The sequence below is a fragment of the Cydia splendana genome, chromosome 14 (genome assembly GCF_910591565.1).
Source record: "Cydia splendana chromosome 14, ilCydSple1.2, whole genome shotgun sequence".
Taxonomy (NCBI): Eukaryota; Metazoa; Arthropoda; class Insecta; order Lepidoptera; family Tortricidae; genus Cydia; species Cydia splendana.
Window position 1 is genome coordinate 15,221,018 of NC_085973.1, and position 23,192 is coordinate 15,244,209.

General features: G+C 36.3%; 1 protein-coding gene across 1 annotated transcript; it reads right to left on the reverse strand.

Annotated features, from left to right (window-relative positions):
• Positions 1-4,572: 4,572 nt before the first annotated feature.
• Positions 4,573-23,020, reverse strand: LOC134796777 (uncharacterized). The gene is made up of 6 exons (XM_063768997.1): positions 22,781-23,020; positions 16,770-16,869; positions 10,557-10,742; positions 8,231-8,384; positions 5,384-7,668; positions 4,573-5,349 (listed from the first exon to the last, which is right to left on the reverse strand). Exons 2-5 carry the CDS (start codon positions 16,848-16,850, stop codon positions 7,577-7,579), a joined length of 513 nt encoding a protein of 170 aa, XP_063625067.1. The 5' UTR covers positions 16,851-16,869; positions 22,781-23,020; the 3' UTR covers positions 4,573-5,349; positions 5,384-7,576.
• Positions 23,021-23,192: the final 172 nt, after the last annotated feature.

Here is a 23,192-nt window from a genome sequence, read left to right on the forward strand (position 1 = left end):
TTCATTCTTAATAGTTCTTAGTTCAGGACCGACTCAAGCCTACACTTAAGTGCCTGACAAAAATAGTTTATGTACCTACTGTAACGCTAGACGGAATATTATTTTTAGCTAATTATTTTACCGCCATACCTTGCTTAACAAGGCACAAGCGTTGATTTCTGTGCTACCGTATACCTTATGGCGCATAATGATTTCGTGTTTTGTATTCCCGACCGAGACATTATTGTAAAAGGGTAGGTACTTACCTACATTATGTACTATGTAGCGTATATTACACGACACGATCTCTCAAGCCAGACATAAGACCCGGTCTTTCTCTCCCCTATATTCTATAGCTCTTTTTACACTGATTTAAGTGAGGGTAAGTAAGGATCCCTTGAAATTGAATAGTTTAATACGCATTTAACCATTCATTGAATCTCAGTTATGATATTTAAACCCTTGTTATAAATAATTTCAAATAAGCTCATAATAATTTTGCATTTAAATACTTTTTTAAGGCAACATAGTACCTTTATATTTAAATAAGGATTCCATTTTCTTTTTTTTAATAAAGAAATGTGGGACTAGGAAAAACTAAGTCATACTTTGATCTGTATTTTGTCATATTTAGTATAAAGTTTTGTTACTTAAGTATAGGTTATAATATAAATTGTATGTATAACGAGATTAACGAGTAAGATCTATGTAAATACCTAGTTATGTATTATATTTAAAGGATGAAGTTGTAAAATTTATTTATAATCATAGTCTTCAATACGCTGGTCTTCAGTGTAGAGTCATAATAAATGGAATTTTTATTCTGTTGTCGATTTAATTTTTGTCAAATTTCGATAAAATTTGGTGGAAAGATAATAGAGATCCCTATTCTGTACGCAACATAGTAAGCGCAATTTCACCTAGTCCTAAAAAAACTTCCACTGAGTTACAAAAACGTATGGTTTGTTTTTGTAACTCCACGGAAAATTACCGTGCCATATGGGAGCAGCCAAGGTGCTCACAAATATCTGAACACGCCTCTATGGCCAAGACGTTAGAGTGCGTGTGCAGATATTTTTGAGCACGTCGGCCGCTCTAATATATCTGATGGCGACTGAACATTATTTTTTTGTCCCAAATCGGGATTTCGTATTTATTCCACCCAGAATAAGGAGCTTTTCGGACCAGCCATGTTTTATCCAAATCATACAAAAATAAATCAACAATTAAATAAAAATCGGCCCACATACTCGGACCACGCTAACTCTGCATAATATAGCTATGACAAAGTATGGAAATCTCATCATATAAACCAAACATATTTTCGTGTAGAAAAAAAAAACATTGTAATTTATATGACTTGAAAGTGCATTAAAAAATGTTTTTTTATCAATGTACGTGTTTCAAATGAAATGACCCTCTATCTCTACTCCACAATATTCTATTTTCAATAGGTAGGTACATTATTTATATTTTTAATGTATCTATCTATACATATAATAAAGCTGAAGACGGTCGAAAGTCTGTACATGGAAGATATTTGAAAAAAAGTTGGCTGGGGATACTTAGAATCGATAACAGAACACGTTCCAAAAGTTTTTAGAATTTTTGTCTGTTTGTCTGTTTATCTGTTTATCTGTTTGTCTGTTTATTTGAACGCGCATCACGTGAAAACGGCTGAACGGATTTTGATGAAAACTTTACTAATCTGTCGAGAAAATCCCCGGCCAGGTTATAGGCTATAAAAATTCAACCCCTAAAAGGGGGGGTAGCCACAACAATCGATTGACTTAAGTTTGCCCCTGAATCTTATGGCGCTACTTAGGAAGGAGGGGCAAACTTTTTTCAAATATGTGCTACCACTATTGAGTACCCTGGTAAACTAACAGATGGAGCTGAATTTAATACGTTGTGACATGAATAAGCCACCGAGGAAAGATTTTGCCAAATTAACTCTAAGTTTAGAAGACACGGATATCAACAAAAATAATTTAATAATTATGTTGATTTAATAAATTAATAATATATCGAAAAATGTTCGCGCTCGCTTCGCTCGCGTTTTCAATAACTTTCTAAGATATGGCGACTGCAGCAGCATTACTCTGTTGCAACGTTGCTGCTGCAGCACTGTCAATTTTCGTGATAAAATGATGTGACTGACTTCCATACTAAAAGTAAAAATGTACAACTGTCTAACTGTCTATCAAATTGGGTTTTTATATCGCAAAATTTTCGCGCTCGATTCGCTCGCATTTTCTATTACTTTCTAAGATATGGCGACTGCAGCAGCATTACGCTGTTGCAACGTTACTGCTGTAGCACTGTCAATTTTCGTGATAAAATGATGTGACTGATTTCCATACTAAAAGTAAAAATGTACAACTGTCTATCATATTGCGTTTTTATATCGAAAAATTTTCGCGCTCGCTTCGCTCGCGTTTTTAATCACTTTCTAATATATGGCGACTGCAGCAGCATTACTCTGTTGCAACGTTACTGCTGCAGCACTGTCAATTTCCGGAGAAAATGATGTGACTGATTTCCATACTAAAAGTAAAAATGTATAACTGTCTATCAAATTGCATTTTTATATCGAAAAATTTTCGCTCTCGCTTCGCTCGCATTTTCAATAACTTTCTAAGATATGGCGACTGCAGCAGCATTACTCTGTTGCAACGTTATTGCTGCAGCACTGTCAATTTTCGTGATAAAGTGATGTGACTGATTTCCATACTAAAAGTAAAAATGTACAACTGTCTATCAAATTGCGTTTTTATATCGAAAAAATTTCGCGCTCGCTTCGCTCGCGTTTCAATAACTTTCTAAGATATGGCGACTGCAGCAGCATTACTCTGTTGCAACGTTGCTGCTGCAGCACTGTCAATTTTCGTGATAAAATGATGTGACTGATTTCCATACTAAAAGTAAAAATGTACAACTGTCTATCAAATTGCCTATTTATACCGAAAAAATTTCGCGCTCGCTTCGCTCGCGTTTTCGATCACTTACTAAGATATGGCGACTGCAGCAGCATTACTCTGTTGCAACGTTACTGCTGTAGCACTGTCAATTTTCGTGATAAAATGATGTGACTGATTTCCATACTAAAAGTAAAAATGTACAACTGTCTATAAAATTGCGTTTTATATCGAAAAATTTTCGCGCTCGCTTCGCTCGCGTTTTCAATGACTTTCTAAGATGTGATGAAGGTGACATTCGGGTGGCGTCTGCAGCAGCATTAGGTACTCTGTTGCAACGTTACTGCTGCGGCACTGTCAATTTTCGTGATAAAATGATGTGACTAATTTCCATTCTCAGCTGTAATGCGACAATGAAGGTCACTCAACTTACCAAAAAAATTCAATGTAATCTCGATGACCCTAGGGAGAGTGGGCACCATGGTCTAGAAATGCTTAGGGCATCAAAATATCTTTATCCGGCACTGGTCGTTTGCGGAGTCAAATGATTTGGGACTCGCATTTTATACGCATTACCATGCATTCCCGAAAACAATCGAATCATTCCCGAAAGTCTCGCAACGCATTGAGGTTACAAGGGGCACGTGTCTTCCTCAGGAGTCTGAAGAAGACCACGGTGAGTGGCGGTCTAACCACAGGCAGGCCGCTTCGCTTTCGCTCGCGCGCGTATACCTTACGGCTTACTGTATCGTCCGATATACACCTACTACCTACTCTGTCGTTTAAATCACGTGTAAAATTTGAATAAGGGTGAAAAAACTATTGACTTTGGAGTGTAATTTTATTTAGTGGTACCTAATTGTAAAATATTTTATCTGGACTACAGTCCTCTAGCATATCCATCTGTCAACTTTACCTACTTGAAGTTCCGCCTCCAGGGGAGAGGGAGAGAAATTAGGATTAGAAATTAGCCGCTTACTGACACAGACCGAATTCCACGCGGGCGGAGCCGCGGGCACAGCTAGTATGAAATAATGTTATATGTTACCGTAAAAACACGCTTTTAGTGAAAACGCGTTTTCTCTAGTTAAAACTAGTTTTCCGTATCGCCTCAGTGAAAACGCGTTTTCACTAGTTAAAACTAGTTTTCACTAAATACTGTTTTTTTTTCGGTAACCATTAGGTACACAAAATCCCGAGACCGAACGCCGAACTCCAGTTTTCGTGAAACCTTACGCTGCACTAGCGGAGCGCCCCTAGTGGCAAATTCAGACGACTCAGACAAGACAACTCTTATCTTATGCGCTCTACGCCGTCAATAGGCTATCCCACGAATCTAAAATAATCTAAGACGAGTATATAGCTATTAGAACAGTGGTGGGCAAACTTTCTTCATGGGGGGCCAGAAAGTTTAGGAAATTTAAGTGGAGGGCCAGAATTGTAGCCAATTTTTTTTTGATTTGTGATAATCGTGAGCCAATGCCATATAGCCCATATACTAATTATTTCATAGGACCGGCGGCGGGCCGGAAAAAATCCATTCGCCGTACTTTGCCCACCACTGTATTAGAACATTATCTTCAGGATACTAAAATCAAAACCACCTTTAATACAGGCAATATATTGAAAAAATAAGCGTTTAACAATTACATAATCAATATAATCATAAGTACAACTTAACGTTATCATGTAATGTGCAAAGTCACATCAAATATAGATTGTTTAAGTCTTTCATAAGTTTGTTTTTATGTAAATGGGGTTATGAGGGACACGCGGGGTTATTTTAAACAAATGTTTCGACTATAAATAAGAGTAATAGATAGAATGGCCCTGAGGCTGGTATTATACATGTACCAAAATTAAAATCGAGTTTTCAGAAGCATTTCTAAAACTCGTCAATATTTCGATTGTCTACAGTAGCCCCACATGTTTCTCATTTCCCCATTTGACTGTAATTTTCTAGTTCTGAGTGTCAATTTTAAAACGTTTGATGGATTTACCAACAATATCACCAAATACGTAGTTACTCAAATAAATTTACAAATTTTGGTCGCATAACTCGCATCGCAAATATTAATAAAAAGCTGTTTACATTAATACTTAATTAATTATACACTTATAAATGCAATAAGGGCTTCTCGTAAATGTACATAAGAAGATACATGTAGAATAAGTAAATTGTATAACTAATAGAGATAATTATATATTTGTATCCCTTTTCATAAATTGTAATATTTTACAAAAGGCGCACAGATTGGACGCAACGACTTTGATCGGTGAATTATCATTTAGTTTTAAAATGTTTGTTCAGTTTTGGGTAGATGACATTTTAAGTACAATATATTATTTAGGGTAGATTTACATGAAACTATAAGCAATGGGCTACGTTTTTGAAACTTATGGAATTCTGTGTAAAATTCTTAGGGGTAGGAAAACTCTAGAATCTTCACAACTCCTTCGCAATCTCAACCGATCCGTAAGAAAACGTTTTTGTAAATATTTATTTAATAAACTTTAAGTGTTATTTAAATATTTCAATAGACAAAATTATTATTAAAATTCAAATATAAGAACATTACAAATTGTATGGCAGTATAGATATATCACCGTCAGATAGTGTAAAATTGGCAAATAGATTCTGGTTCGCCAGATTCATAGTAGGTACTTTTCCTATGAAGGCGCCTTTTTGACTAGGTCATATTCATATCAAATAAAAATACGTAAGTACGTTAGCATAATAATATACGAATATGCACCTATACGTATTAGGTTATAATTTATAAAATGAAATACTTTAAATATAATCTTTTAAGTCTTTTTTGACCATTATTTCTCTATCTCTCTTATTTTCTTGCACATGTGTGCAAAGTTGAACTAAAAATAAGACATTGTATTGTATTATAAAATGGATATTATTATCATAGCATAGAATTAACGTACCTCATATTGGCTGAAATAATATTGACGTACAATAGGTATTATATATTATTGAAGTTTACAATTTTGAACTTAAACATTAATATTAAAAACCTTATATCGCCAACAGACAACTATCCATATATTTATTAAGACTTAAACTAAGTACTATATTAATAAAAGCAATTATTTATTAAGTGTTATCTTGCATCCAGTCTTTCAAACACGCATTCAGTGCTTAATGTTTATTATCATTATATTATATCATTTTATTTTTCTTACTAACTAATATAATTCCCACATTTAGTGTGATCCAGGTGTGATCCCATCAGAGAAATACACTTTATACATATAATCGTAATTATTTGCCCCAAAAATAACTACTCCTCGAAATAGCTGTCTATAAAATTAAGTAAATAATTTTATTGATTCATCTATCATAAGCGTTTATCATTTTTTTATTATCAGTACTTAGTTACTTAATCATATCTCTTATTATGGTTTTATTTTCAAAAAAATTACAGATTGGCTCAAGATGAGACCAATCTAGATGGTATCATTTCCTTACAAATATGCCATTCAGAAGTAAACCTCTATTGAAGCACTGCTACCTGCTACGGCTAAGATACAGTTACCGAATGTAACACGAATGTAATTTATTATATTTTACTATTGCTCATGCCCTTACATCTAAGTATTATGAGATTTATGAGGGCTATTAAAAATAGCTAAGAAAATATGTTAAAATCATTTTGTAAAAGGGGTATTTTACGAGCTTATGAAATGCCATTCTTCTAATACTTTGAGAAAGCGATATCTGGTCTGGTAATATTTAATTACTTGTCTAACAAATTTTTAGTACATTTCGAGCTTTATTATCAAACTTTACTCATTCGATTGAGGTAGCCGCCATACAAGGCGAAAGCATTTCGTAAGTATATAAGGAAAATGCTCAGAGTTGAATAATGCAAGTCGATGGGAAGTTCTACGTACGCCCCGCCACCAAGTTGGGTGTAGGCAGAGATGGGCATCATTCGAATAAAGTTTTTTATCGGAATAATCATTCGAATAAAAAATAAATCATGATTTTTTTATTCACGGATGATTTATTCGTTAATAATTTATCCGCGGATAAATCATTCGAACACTTTTCAAATGACGGATGATTTATTTGCTATTTCATTCGAATAAATCCACGAAAAATATTTAAGTTTTTTGGCTTATTCCATTCAAATAAGCAACACGAATAATAACACGTTTAATATGACTTTTTTATACTGTATATTTGTTCTGACAAGTTAAAGATTGTTAAGGGTTAAAGGATAAGCCCAGGTAGTTTAATAAATAAAGGATTAGCGTGAACAATGAATTACTCGCACACAAAGTTCTAATAGCAACTTTCTAGCCTGACCTAGAAAGAGATAGCTATATAATAAAAGAGTGAGAAAACCAGATTTTGTATTTATACTCGTATTTACAGTAACTATTTAGGTAGTTGCAGGTTGTATTGCACTTTCACAGTTGCCAAATCTTTCTAAACCAAGAAAAGTTTATTAGGTATTCCAATAAACAAATTATTCGTGGCAATTCATCCGACGAATAAATTATTCGCGGATAAATTATTCGACGAATAATTTATTCAAATAAGAATAATCATCCGACATTTTTATTCGTCATTCGCGATAAATTTTGTTATTCGTCATTCGAATAAATTTTGCCCATCTCTGGGTGTAGGTATGTGTGTACCTTCACATGTGTGTGATCTAATAAACCTTGTTAGGTCCTTCCATGTCGTCCGCGCTGCGCAGCATCAGGTAGTAGCTGTGCACGCACAGGATGCAGTACCCCAGGAAACCTGCGAATAAAATAGGATATCAGATATGATATTAGTATAAGGTTGACGAAATATAAAGTGAGCCGATCCGTCGAATAAGTTTGAACAAGTTCGGCTCACTTTATATTTCGTCAACTTTACCTAAGTAGACAATTCCGAGCGGGTGTCGAAATTGTTAAGCACCGAGCGAGTGCGACTTTTCTACAGTGACACGAGTTGGATAAAAATATAAAAGAACGCTTATCAAGAGGAATTTCGTATATTGACCCGCGTGTTCCGTATGAAACTACTGCTCAAAAGTAAAAATTATATTTGAAACCTTATTTCTACCGGAGACAGGGTAATTCCTAAAAATAGCAAAAGTAATTTGTATGTTCTAAGAGTTAAGGAACACAGGACGCAGCCACACAATAGGACCAATAGAACCAAACAGCAGTTGTCTCTTAAATTTGGCCACGCCTTACAAACACCAAATGCTAGCGAAGGGAGTTAAAGATTCTGATCTGTTAAAGAGCTTGAAATGTAGGATAAAACTTGTAAATTGGTTAAGTATGTACTATAGTGAACGCTATTAGACACTCACCAAAGACTAGCACAGCCTCCAAAAAGGCGAGGAACACGTCGGAGCCCGAGCCGCTCAGGCCGCGCATCGCCGCCGTTATGATGATGTAAAGCAGAGCGCACACGTACAGTATACACATGATGTACACGTATGCGCGGAGGACCGTCATGTGACGCTGGAAAAGATACATAACAAATAAGTTTTTGTTAAACATTTCGATCTGATCAAGCATTTATCGCTGACTGTAGGTACTTTTTAGGGTTCCGTACCCAAAGGGTAAACACGGGACCCTATTACTAAGACTCCGCTGTCCGTCCGTCCGTCCGTCCGTCTGTCACCAGGCTGTATCTCATGAACCGTGATAGCTAGGCAGTTAAAATTTTCACAGATGATGTATTTCTGTTGCCGCTATAACAACAAATACCTACTAATAAGTACGGAACCCTCGGTGGGCGAGTCCGACTCGCACTTGTCCGGTTTTTTCAACAGGTTCTTTTAATCGGTATTAGAATATTGAACGAACATGTTAAACCTTATATATTTACTGCGATCTTGTACCAGATGGTAGACGCTATTAACGATATTCATAAACGTGTGTCAAATCTAACAAACCGTTGATACATAATCGTTTGTCGCTATCCGTCTATTTCACATTTCCGTTTGTTAGAAAGAGACTAAATTTAACAAAGGTTTGTAAAAGGTTGCTAAGAGTTTTATAAAAAAGGGGGTACATATATACTATAAGGCACCTTCGTCACATCATACCTAATATAACAGAGAAAGCGCTTAACAGAACAAGCACTGTGGCCAACATCTATAGCGACCCGGTACCAGATGCAGTAGAGATGGTCGCCTTTCTTACCTTACACACAGCGTACAAACAGCAACACTCCTAACTGTACATCGGTGGACCTTATTACAAAAGGCATAAGGTGTCACTGATGTACACTTAACAGTGGTGGCGATGGTATAACAAGGCCAGCGCCAGTAGCACGTGCACTGTGGGGTAAGTAATATAAGACATAATAACTTATACTCTAATATTCATATTATATACGCTCATATTGTATAAGTTTGTTTTTTATACCGTTCAAGGTGTATAACGAACGTTAGATATAACATCAAAATATCTATTTTTGTTAAGTATAACGTTATTAAAGTATAATATCATTGTATATAACGATCATTATGTATAACGTTCATAATATCTCAGATTTATAATGTATATTACTCAATACATCTAACACCAAAATGCATAATGCTCGTATAGAATAGAATAGAATAGAATAGAAATAGTTTATTCGTGGCATAAAAAATTGGTAACAGACAAAAGAGAAAAAAAGAAGAACGAAAATTAAAATTTACACTTAACATTACAACACATATCATTACATAACAGAACAAGCTTAGAATAACCTAACCTAACCTACTTTTCTAGCAGCAGTTTGTTTTCTGTAGGGGTCGCAGTTCTAACCTAACCTAACCTACTTTTCTAGCAACAGTTTGTTTTCTGTAGGGGTCGCAGTTCTAACCTCACCTAACCTACTTTTCTGGCAGCAGTTTGTTTCCTGTAGGGGTCGCAGTTCTAACCTAACCTAACCGACTTTTCTGGCAGCAGTTTGTTTTCTGTAGGGGTCGCAGTTCTAACCTAACCTAACCTACTTTTCTGGCAGCAGTTTGTTTTCTGTAGAGGTCGCAGTTCTAACCTAACCTAACCTACTTTTCTGGCAACAGCATGTTTTGTATAGGGGTAGGAGTTATAACCTATTTAGTATATCATACGCTATTATATTTTATAATCATTATACTAAAAGATAGTATATACTATGATCGATATACGTTATGTATGTTATATAAACTGAATTTATAGTATTTGAGTGTTATATAAAAAAACATTATACAAAATGAGTATTATGTTAAATGACCGTTATTACTAATAAAAATATTGATTTTGATGTTATAGCAAACGTTCATTATATCTTGTGAACGTTATTAATATGAAATTATATATTATGTAGTTATATCTCGTGGGACGTACCCTGCACTGTGTGGTCAACATCTATAATGACCCCTGCAGTACCAGATGCAGTAGTGAGTAGAGATCACGGTAGAGATGGTCGCCTTCCTTAACTTACACACAGCGTATAACAAAGCCAAAGCCAGTAGGCGTGCACTGTGGTCAACATCTATTATAGCGACCCGGTATCAGAAGGAGTAGAGATGGTCACCTTCCTTACCTTATACACAGCGTATAACTAGGCCAAAGCAAGTAGCACGTGCACCGTGGTCAGCACCGCCGCGCCAGCAATCCGGTACCAGATGGAGTAGAAGTGGTCGCCTTCCTTACCTTATATACGGCGTATAACAAGGCCAACGCCAGTAATACGTGCACCGTGGTCAGCACGGCCGCGCCTATAGCGATCCGGTACCAGATGGAGTAGATGTGGTCTCCCTCGTCCTCGATGGTGCCCACGTACGAGCCAGCATCGTGCGCCATTAGCGAGGTCACTATTAAGAGACAGCCTGAGGCGATCTGAAAAATAAATAAATCGTTGGTAAAATTAAATATGTTTTTTGTCAAAAATTACATTTTTGATACAAGTTTTTATCGCTGACTGTACTTTCTCTCAACCGACAACTACAATCATCACACCATCTCATCATGCCCATCATCATCATCACAAGCTCATTGAGACAATTCTAACAAACCCAAATACGATTAGGTTGTGTTGTTTTATCCTCTAGCCGCCCAGAGATCTATAAAAAGGCCATCGTTCAATTGCATTTTGAATCTTTCTTATGACAAAACAAAATTGCTTCTGTCTTGGCAAGTTGTGATTCGTGGGCGGCTATAGGTTATCATTATCACAGTCAAATAATGAAGTCTCGATAAAGTTTTCGCCTCTTTCTAGGTACCTATACAAGCGTCGACAGAAACAGAATATATTGCGTGGCAAACGCAACTTAAATTGGCACACAGAAAGCTGAAATCCTTCACATTATTATAATTACACATCGGTAACTCGTGGCATTTAGGTAGCACTTAAAAGATTAGTTTAATTAATTTCCTTTTTTTTTGTGGTTTCTTTTTCTCGACTCGTATAGGAAAAACATTGTCACATCACTAGTCTGTGCCTGCTACCTAAATGCCACGAGTTACCGATGTGTGCTCATCACTAATATTTTAAGTGCTACCTAAATGCCACGAGTTACCGATGTGTAATTATAATACATCAGCGAATCGGAATAATGAAAAAACAACCATTAGTAGCAACAACGAATATGCTCTGGTTTAACTGATGCCCATAATACTGGTATCTAAATCATGTTTGCATGAGATGTCTTATTATGTCCGTGGAGACCTAATAAAAGCCTCTACCACAGAAAACTTGCAGTTCCAAGTAAGCGCGGTTGCATAAATATAGTTATAAAACCTGTTGCTTTACACATGATCTTGACAATAAGCAGTTTTTATTGAAGGATATCGCAAGGTCTTGCAAGAACGGTGCTATTTACTCTTTATTATAAAATGTTTATACACTTTATTTGCGATTTTTACAATCTCGCAATTCGGACATCACCGGGTCAAACAACTACATACTAAAACTTCATTGAATATGCATAACTTCCAATAACTGTGCTTAGAAATAAACGAAATCGTTTGCGAACGTTTTCATTAATTCCTTCAACTGTGTATTTATCATCCTTATATTTTGCGTACTTTTTAGTTGTCCGTAGCAAACTTACTTCTCGGAACACTTATGACATCACTTCACTGTCTGACCTCCCAGACATCACTTCACTGTCTGACCTTTTTTTCATGCATCTTGCATGAATGTTACTATATAGGTATACTCCGTATACTTACTATAAAATGGTTTGAGCATATTGGTAAAAGAGTCAAATACAGAAGATGGTATTTGATTCAGTAAGCTTAACACGAGAGCACCGCGACAGTATCTCGCGAGCGATACAGGATTTTTTATTTTTCTAACTACATATATTAATCAGAAACAGACGGGTAGTCTAGTACGTCTACCACCAGTTTTGACATTGACAGATTAACTCGCGTTTACGTAAATTACTTTCTATACATCTCGCTTGCACTAATATGCGAGTACGAGCGAGATGCATAGAAAGTAAGTTACTTAAACGTGAGTGAATATGTCAATGTTAAAACTGGTGGTAGTGCTTTAGGTATTTCGCGCGAGATACTATCGTGCCAAGCCTACTAACACATTCTGAGCAAAGTTAACAGATTTCTTCCCATCGGATCCTAAGTAGCAGCCTGTATATGACTGTATGTATTATACTAAACACATTCTGAGCCAAATTAAAAGATTTCTTCCCCTCCGATCTTAGCAGCCTTATTGTATCTATGTATGTACATATATATGTATAGGCAATAATAGGCATTAGACAACCTAAACTAATGGAGTACAATAATTACATACCTTAATATAAGTAGGTATCCGAATTGAAAAGATAGATGACTGACTGTTGTTACAAAACTGTTATTCTGTCTGTGTATCTAGTATAGGGTTGCCAGATGGTCGGGATTTGGCGGGATTCTCCCGATTTTTAGCATGTGTTCCCGATTCCCAACGAAGCGAAAATTGTCCCGAAAAACAGCTTCACGTTATAAAACAATAATTTCAAGTTCCGAACTGTCGAGCGAGCGAGCGACCCGCGTCGAGGCGCCCGCCGCAGATAATTTTTGTTTGTTTGTTCAAGATCAGACGAGCAGCTGACGTAGTGCCAATAATGTAACATATCGTTGTTTTTAGGGTTCCGTACCCAAAGGGTAAAACGGGACCCTATTACTAAGACTTCGCTGTCCGTCCGTCCGTCCGTCCGTCCGTCCGTCCGTCTGTCACCAGGCTGTATCTCACGAACCGTGATAGCTAGACAGTTGAAATTTTCACAGATGATGTATTTCTGTTGCCGCTATAACAACAAATACTAAAAACAGAATAAAATAAAGATTTAAATGGGGCTCCCATACAACAAACGTGATTTTTGACCAAAGTTAAGCAACGTCGGGAGTGGTCAGTATTTGGATGGGTGACCGTTTTTTTTGCTTTTTTTTTTGTTTTATTTTTATGAATTATGGTACGGAACCCTTCGTGCGCGAGTCCGACTCGCACTTGCCCGGTTTTTTTAATAAAATTACTTTAATTTGAATGTATTTTTTTTCCCGACTTAAGTCCCAAAATCCAGAAAAAAATATATTTTTTCCCGATAATAGCGCCTTTAGATCTGGCAACCCTAATCCAGTATGTCGTTGCCCAGTGGTTGCTGTTTAAATATTTATGCCTGACTGGTATCAAATATGAAATAAATTGTTACGCTACGAGTATATTCATTGATTGATTGTTAGTAGGGATGTACCGACCTACCGACTAGTCGGGAAAGCCGACTATCCGGCCACATTTGTAGTCGGCGATTAGTCGGCAGAAAAAAAAGAAATCAACAGTGTCAATATTTACCATATGTTTTATGTTTATTTTACTAAAATACCTATTCAGGGTGCATACGAAAACTTTCGTTCATATAATTGACCGTTTGATCGTTATCGTATGTTGGTGGGCTGGTGTTTTCCTCTACAGGTCGATCTCAACTGATTCTCGTGTAATTTCATGTGCAAGTTCTATAGTTATTTTTTTATTATTATTCAGTTTTTGTTTTTTAGGGTTCCGTACCTCAAAAGGAAAAAACGGAACCCTTATAGGATCACTCGTGCGTCTGTCTGTCTGTCTGTCTGTCTGTCTGTCTGTCCGTCTGTCACAGCCGATTTTCTCCGGAACTACTGGACCAATCAAGTTGAAATTTGGTACACATATGTAAGTTTGTGACCCAAATAAGGACATGTAACGTAAACAAATGAATTTTAAACATGGGGGCCACTTTTGGGGGGTAAATGAAAAAATGAAAAAATTTAATTTTTCAAACTATATCATGTTACATATCAAATGAAAGAGCTTATTGTAAGGATCTCAAATATATTTTTTTTATAATTTTCGAATAAACAGTTTAGAAGTTATTCAAGAAAATAGGCAAAAAATGACCATTCCCCCCCCCTTATCTCCGAAACTACTAAGTCTTAAATTTAAAAAAAAATACATAAAATAGGTCTATACCTATAGATGACAGGAAAACCTATTAGAAATGTACAGTCAAGCGTGAGTCGGACTTAATTACAGTTTTTGATCCGACCCCTACGGATTTTTTAAAGAGATTTCACTCACGTTTCACATAAAAAATACATTGTTAACAGTGCCGGATTACTTAGAGTAGTAGTTTTCTTAGAGTAATTGGTGATAATTTTCTGATAAGATAATCATTTTAAATATTTAACGGTCTTACCTACTTACGAGTAATTGTATGGTCAAATTAAAAATAATGTTTAAAAAAAATGTTAAATTGAGAGCTAGCTCAAAGTTTTTTGTACTCGTCGACTTTAGTGGTTGAATTAATAAAGACTTTGTAACCAATAAGCAAAACAAGCACGTGCTTACGGCACCACGTTCAGGGGGGGCACCAAAATGCCAGGTTGAAAAAGGTGAACAAATTTTAAAATTAGGGACAGACACATCGTTTTTACCACACGATTTTTTTAGCTGTCCAAAAGCTAATTTACAAAAATAATGGTGCGTAATTCTTTGGGAAACAATCGGTAGCAGTAGAAGAGTCGTGATTACATGCATAGATTCGATTTCAACCCACTCTTTTGCGGTTCGGCGTTAGGTCTTATGCGAGGCCTTCTGCCTTACGGCAAAGTTGATCTTCTGCCTTAATTACACTTGGGCGTGGATCCAAATCCAAGCTTTCCTCTTTCGCAGCTGGGCCTACTGCCTTTCTCACACTTCGCCAATTCAATTCCAAGCTCTGCTTTCTTGCATATTTTATGCATGAAAACAACCTCGCTGAGACCCTTAAATATCGAGCCCTATGCGAAGCTAGGCTGATAGAAAACTGTCCCATCCCTTCTCTGTATGAAATCCTGGATTCGCGCCTGGTTGGGACTAAAACTAAAATTGCGTTTTTATATCGAAAAATTTTCGCGCTCGCTTCGCTCGTGTTTTCAATAACTTTATAAGGTATGATAAAGGTGACATTCGGGTGGCGACTGCAGCAACATTACTCTGTTGCAACGTTACTGCTGCAGTACTGTCAACTTCCGTGATAAAATGATGTGACTGATTTCCATACTAAAAGTAAAAATGTACAACTGTCTATCATATTGCGTTTTTATATCGAAAAATTTCCGCGCTCGCTTCGCTCGCGTTTCTATTACTTTCTAAGCTATGATAAAGGTGACATTCGGATGGCGACTGCAACAGCATTAGGTGCTCTGTTGCAACATTACTGCTGCGGCACTGTCAATTTTCGTGATAAAATGATGTGACTGATTTCCATTCTCAGCTGTAATGCGGCAATGAACTTCTCTCAATTTACCAAAAAATCAATGTAATCTTGATGACCCTAGGGAGAGGGGGCACCTAGAAATGCTTAGGGCATCAAAATATCTAAATCCGGCACTGATTATTAAAAATTGTGTAATATACGGAACCCTTGGAACGCGAGTCCGACTCGCACTTGGCCGGTTTTTTTTTAATGGTGGAGCCATGCGGAACTATTAATGTTATTGCAAAATTTAGAGACTTTAGTCAGGGCACGTTGCTCGTAAAGATGCTGACCACAGGGGATAGGTTCTTAACTGGCGACTAAGTACGGGAAATAGAGCCTTGGAAATACCTCCTACAAGCTGTACTGACGGTCTGCTCAGGATCGCAAAATAAAAGAACTAAAGACAGAAATTAAACGAGGATTCTTGTGATAGGTTTTTGAACCTGTAGAGAACACCTGTTAGCCAAGCTAAATTATGATGAATAGCGCATCCAAAGGAGCAAAACTATTGTTTTTCACCTGAACTTATACAAAACTAATGATCTGGCCGACTAGCCGACTAGTCGGCCGACTAATCGGCCATTCGAGCGCCGATTAGTCGGCTACTCGGCCAAATCAATAGTCGGTACATCACTAATTGTTAGTGTTACTCGACATAATTGAACAGAATACTTAAAAAGGATGACTCATTCCCTATTTTATTGACGAGTTGAAGGCAAAGGGCGGTTCCAGACTTTCCTTATTATGACTCATGATATGGTAGACAAAGTTTTACCCCCGTCTTGCAATGAACAGCTTTCTGAAACAAACTGTTGACGCGTAGGCGGTAAATACGGCTTTATAGTCTGACACACATCATATAAAGATTCTGCACTTTGAAGTAGAATAATACGTACCTAACTCCAGGGCACATAACCGCCGATATCATACCATACGCAAAGATGGGTTGATGATGGTTGGGAATGGAATGAATAGAATCGCACACAAAAATAAAATGGAGATAAGAATTCTAAATTTAAATTTGATGCTGTAGGAGGGATTTAAATCTTCTCGCTCTCTAGTTTGTGCCTTACGGACTGCTCGAAGCATTCGTGAGTTAAACACTTGAGTGAAACATCACGGCCTGTATGAATATGTATGTTGTACTTACCAAATGCATGACGCCGACGACTCTAGCGCCGCTCTCCAGGCCCATACACCAGCAGAACGACGTGATGTGCGGGAGACCCATGCTCTCTTCCTTATGGTTCCTGGAATACAACAACACCATTATCAGGAGGATATTTTTGTTGCGGGCATTAGGTACTTATAGGATATTTATATTTATAGCACAACATTCGAGGTTTGCTACGAATAATCCTAGAAAACCCGGGAAATCTGCCGATCCTAAATAATCATTCCCTACAGTTCTTTGTAAATTATTCCCTCATTTATTGTATAAATTTTATTTTACTTTTAAAGAGAAACAATGTTATACGAGGGTTGCACTGAAAATGTCGGGAATAGAGAAAACTGTCGCATCTAGACAGTCAATCTTTATTTTAATGCATACTTAAACTCAAACTGACCACGCATATAAATTTTCTTTTGAAAGTAATCACTCTGTAATGCACACGGCTCATAATCCCAAAGTCCTTTTTGTATGGCGATTTTGGGGCCTTAGTGGTTTTGTATGAAATTCGTGGAGTAGCCAACGGAATTGAAGTTTTTTTTACATATATATATATATATAAAAGATTTTTTTACTGTTGTCATATGAATCTTTAGGAATGTTGAAATCTGCCGATATGCAACTTTTTTGGCAGTCTTTTTAATTAACAGCACAAATGCGATTTAAATTTTTGACGTCGCTTTGGAATGACATGCTTCTTTAAGATCACCCATGGTATAAAATGAAAGTGACTTTCATATTTAATTTTAACTGCAAACGAGCGTACGATGAACTCTAGTTCATAAAAAAATAACAGAAGCCCATTGTAACTTTTATTTGTTCGCTGAGGGCATATTGAAAACCGTTTAAAAATATGATCCGAAAAATCACTTGGCCAAAAATTCAAATAATGTTCGACATACAATTTTCAAATTGCCAGTAATTCTTAAATACAAATGACAACCAAATGGAATATACCTTAAAAGTTTTATAAAGAGTTACATTTTTATAAATTATATGCCTGTTTCTATTATGTTATTTCTAAGTGTCCCATTCCCGAAACTTTCAGTGCGACCCTCGTACACTCATGGACAAATTTAGAGGTACGCAAAAAAAAACCCAGTAATTAAACCTTTTTTTTTCATTCCTCTAAATTTGTCCATGAGTATTAATTCCCTGATAAAATGATGGGACAAATTAGGGTAATCGAACTGACATTATAGTCATTTTAGTGTTTGGGATATAAAAACAATGATTAATTATTGTTTTGAGAAACTAAACTCACTGCCTAGCGTCCGCGGCCATTGTCGAAGATGCACTGAAATGGACCTGCATCTGGGCAATTATCTGACATATTGTTACCTACATACAAATTGTAAATGGCTGTACAAAAAGACGCCCTTCGCTCGATCTATCTTGTCTTGACTAGGGTTTAAGTTACGAGCGGATTGCTTATTAAGTTTCTACTCTAACGAGGGAAAATGGGGTATTTTTTATACAGTGACCTTTTTAAAAATAAGTAGGTACCCGTTTTCATTGCACTTCTGACTGCACTCGTACAGTGTTTAAGTACATAATAAGTAATAGTATTATCATGTTTAAGTGTTTGTCTTGCGACAACTCAGATACCATAGGAAATACATTGTAAAAAAAAAATCTAAGTTTGTTAAATGCGTTATTTATTATTATTATACCGTATTAGGTAAGCCGTTCAATCACCTATCAGAATACCCAAGAGGTAAAAAAATAACCTTATAAAGTGGTTTTTGTTTTTTCCACCCTAACGATTTTTATTCCCGATTTCGGAGCTGGTTCTATAGTAAAAGTTACCTAGCATGACCTATGCATACTTGTATATTTACCTCGCAAAATATGGCTTAAGGTTGAGAAAAAGCCCCGTATACATACAAAAAGCTCTATGAGGAGAATACCTAACTGTATGTTGGTGAATCTGGATCCATTGCACGCGTAATTGTGCAAACGCATGTACGTCATCGAACAGGTAAAAATAGAATAATCACCTTGCTGCAAAATATTTGTTCCTTGGGGAAATTTTGGGGAAAACATCATCTTAGTCAAACTGTACAAAATGTACCTATGGCACAAAGTGGTTCGGGAGTCGAAAAAGTGGCTCGAAAGGGTTCATGTTAAATTTGGGACACGTTGCAGTGCAGTGTCGCACGGCTTTGTCTTCGAACTTGACTAGCCGTATGTCTCGATATAGCCCTTCTAGCGAAAGCTGCGATCTGTAGACTTGGACCACACTTGCAACAATTAAGTACCGTTATACAGGAGCCGCGTAGCCCAAGGTCACACGTCTCGTTAATTGAGAACAGGACAGTCTACCGCGAACACCGAAGTTCGCAAATTGCGGGCATCTTTCTCTCTTATTCCAATTAAGGTGTATAATTGTATAACTTCGGTGTTCGCGGTAGGCCCTCAGGACAGATCCCATCAGGATCATATTCTCCGGTAACCACAACGGTAATCTATGTACAGTATCTCCAGTCTCCACCATTGTTTTTCAATATTTTTCACACGACGCTGTTGGCATGTATTTTTTTTTGCGAGCCCTACATAATAACTAGGTAATAATATTTCATACAGAATGGTCACGAACCCCGCCCCGAAGAGTCAACACCCTGCTCTGACACGTCTGACACTGACTGTCTAACCTTGGTGAAGTGTACGACAGTTTGTCGTGTTGAGGACTCAAAAACAAAGAAAAAAACATTGCACTAATATCCCCATTATCCGCTCTTGCAACGATGATAAGATAAAACCAGTTTACTTTATACAAAGTGTAGGTAAACAACTGAGACATATTTCTTCTGTTGAAGACGTTGCAGTATTGTTTTTTTATTAATTTAAAATTAAGTCTATGTATGGATTGTATGGGGATTATGAGTGTAGGTAACTTCAATTGTATGGGAGCGGCTTTTTGGCGGCGGGTTATAATACACTTACATAGTATCACACAGCTATAAACATTATGAAGAGATTGAATTAAGTATCTGAGAACATTTAATTAAAACTCATAAAAGTCATAAACACACATACTTTGCATTTGCATATTCCATTATAGTTTAGGCAATAAGGCATTAACCTATGTGACCTACAAGAATCCAACTCCAAACTTAGACAATGCACTCTGTTACAAAGCCGTAAGGTCAAAATTCGTTTGTCAATTGGTATCCTTTGGACAATGTGTTTGTCTGCAATTATAATTCAACCTTGAGACAATGCTAGACTTATGGTGATGTGTGTATAGCCTAAATTACAATTATTTAGGAACACATTCAATTTTAAACTACAGTTCATTTTCATTATTAGAAAATACAAAGGCATTTAAATAAAAAAAATAGTTTAATTTTCATTTTCATTTTAGTTTTTAAATATTTAGGACGCAAATAGTAGGCAGGTATTTGAGCTGGCAAAAGTAGGTAACAAACTACCTAACCCAACTTTTTGTTGTCGTCGTCCTACATTATCCAAACATAAGATTTCGAATGAGCTGTTATTTGAATTTGAGCCATATAAGTAGAATGGTGAAATTGCTTTATCCTCCTGAGTCTAAATGTACATTAGAATGTACATATTCATTGCAATCTAATTTGAACTTTTCATGAACCAAATAAAGTAGCATTTCTTTTGTTTCATTGCTTTTTAAAACAAACGAAATCCGTTCCAATTTCCTTATAGAACAAGGTTCAAATTAAAATTTGAAGAACTTTATATGGTACCCACCATGTACCCACCATATAAAGTTACTTACGAGGTTATAGTCCAATTTATTTTTAGGACATTTGATATAATAACCCAGTGTCCTAATAAAAGGCACATACTAGTAGCCCAGACTTTCCAATTGCTATAAAATCTGAAAATGGCATATTTTAAGCTGAAATCTTGTTTATTATTGTATAGGCGAGAATTATAAACAATGTCAATATAATTATTTTTTTAATCATAAAAACTCGTCTAACCCTTGTGTAACCCTGCAATCCCTGCATACCAAAGCAATATTTTAATATAAAATAGCTAGTGATGTAGCCGAGGGATATGACTAGCAAAATTTTAAATTATTAACAGAAGTATACTTTCAGAGTTACTCAGGAAAAACGTCAAAACCCATCAAATCACCAAATAATAAATATAAATAATAAATAAATATTATAGGGACATTCTTACACAAATTGACTAAGCCCCACGGTAAGCTCAAGAAGGCTTGTGTTGTGGGTACTCAGACAACGATATATATAATATATAAATACTTAAATACATAGAGAAAACAACCATGACTCAGGAACAAATATCTGTATCATCATACAAATAAATGCCCTTACCAGGATTCGAACCCGGGACCATCGGCTTCATAGGCAGGGTCACTACCCACTAGGCCAGACCGGTTGTCAAAATCTTCCGCAAGTTTCCTGGCTGTACGCCCCCTTTACCTTGTTATCAGTAGAAAGATACAATGAAGTAAGTAAACAAGTATTAATAAGAGGAAAATAAGCGACTAAACATTATAAGTATTACCTACTTACTTCATATATTCTGATATTTTTCACTGTAGCTATAATATGGTGTTAATTAGTTTGTAATATTTCCGCTCAATTGTAAAACATGCTGTGTACACTTGTTTTGGATCTCGTGCTAGATTTAAGCCATAATGTGCAAATGTATTACCCATGATATTGTACAATGTCTGTTTAGTGTACCTAATAATTAAAGTAAAATAAAATAAAACAAAATGAGGATATTCAATATTCAGAGCAACTGGGATTTTTAATTAAGAATTTTAATCTCCCATTTATTATTTTTTCTGTTTGACTCTTATTAAAATATGTTAATATGAGTTTTGAACACTAACCACCTTATTCATAAACATGCTACAAGCCTCAATTGGCTTATAATTGTTTGGCTTTGTCTGCCATTTCGACTTATGTATTTGTATGAAAGGGATAAAACATAATTTAACTAAATCAGGCCTGTAAAGTATTAAGAATAAACTGCAAAATAAAAGTAAATAATGTAAGTAAGTATACCTTTTCAGTCAAGAAAAATATTGTAAGGAAACCGGACTAAGGTGTATTCGGGTATTACCGAATGTCGGATAATTTCGAAATTCAGATGAAAATCACCCTTAATTCCATCATAATAAAAGTCTCTTTCGGAATTATCCGACAGTTTTCGACATTCGGAATTACCCGAGTAAACCTTACTCTCACTAAGGACTAGGTACACCTCTGGGTTGGAAAGTCAGATGGCAGTCACTTCCAGAAAAACCAGTGCCTGTGCCAATTCTTGGAACTAGGTTGCCCAGCTGATGGCAAAAATAGTGGGACAATGCTAGGAACTAGGAAGATGATAATGATCAAATAAATCTTATTATGTAATATGTTTAAATTAAAGTAGTCTTCAAAGGAGTACTCTAATAGCATTGGTAATTAGCGATTTGTTTATGCTAAATTAAATAGTTTGTGAGCTCACATTTTTGCTTATGTATTATCTCAACATGATATCATTTAAAACTTACCCATTTTTTGAAAGTATTCTGGCCAGGGGCGTATTTACCCTAGGGCCATCCGGGCCATGGCCCGGGGCGCCCATCCGCTAGGGGCGGCGAATGGGCCGTATGGCGTCCCTGGCGAATTGCATTTTGTTTTTCTACCTTGACTTCTGGGGCGGCAAAACGTATTGGCCCGGGGCGCGAAATTTCAAAATACGCCCCTGATTCTGGCAAACAGCATTTATTTATAAATAGCATTAAGTACTTAATTTTATTATTATTAGGTATCTATTTGTTTACGATAAACAGCGTATGACCTCGTATTTATGCTTATCTCAGCATAAACCAGAGTTCAAAAACAAAGAATGTCTGTATGATATCTGTTGTTTATTATTATATCAGTGAGATAACAACTCCCAGCCACGGCCAAGTCTTAATAAAAAGACTAAATTTACACAATCGATTCAATGCAAATGTAAATAAAATATTTAATATTACTTACTTTTTCAAAAAATTAGAACGCAGCTCGTTCTAATCCAATTGTTTTATGTAAATAGCACTTGGACAGTTCACGTAAGCTTTATTAGTTTATAATTTCACTGTTTTTGTTCACGCAAAATTCACCTAAACACAAAAACATACACAGAACACGAGCGTTTGAGTTCGACTGCACCGCCAGTTTTCTTTCATCGAACACCTTCCCGCCCCGATATTTTGGTACAGAGTGAAATGAAAGATAGTCGTACGCCGTGGGGTGAAAGAGGAACAAGAAACAAATCGTGAAATCCCAATGACGTCAGGGGCCCTACCGTGAAAATCGAACGATAGAGCGCCATCCGCACGTAAATTAGTTCGAACGAACCAACTGAAGCCTACCGGGAAACACTTTCGTTTTGGCTTACGTCTTTCGAATC

What these genes read in the sequence shown, in the direction of transcription:
- LOC134796777 (XM_063768997.1), bottom strand. Translation starts at nt 16,850, where the DNA reads ATGGGTCTCCCGCACATCACGTCGTTCTGCTGGTGTATGGGCCTGGAG. An exon ending in TCGTCGGCGTCATGCATTTG is followed by an intron (nt 10,743 to 16,769) that starts GTAAGTACAACA and finishes TTTATTTTTCAG; the next exon opens with ATCGCCTCAGGCTGTCTCTT. An exon ending in GGAGGCTGTGCTAGTCTTTG is followed by an intron (nt 7,669 to 8,230) that starts GTGAGTGTCTAA and finishes TTTTATTCGCAG; the next exon opens with GTTTCCTGGGGTACTGCATC.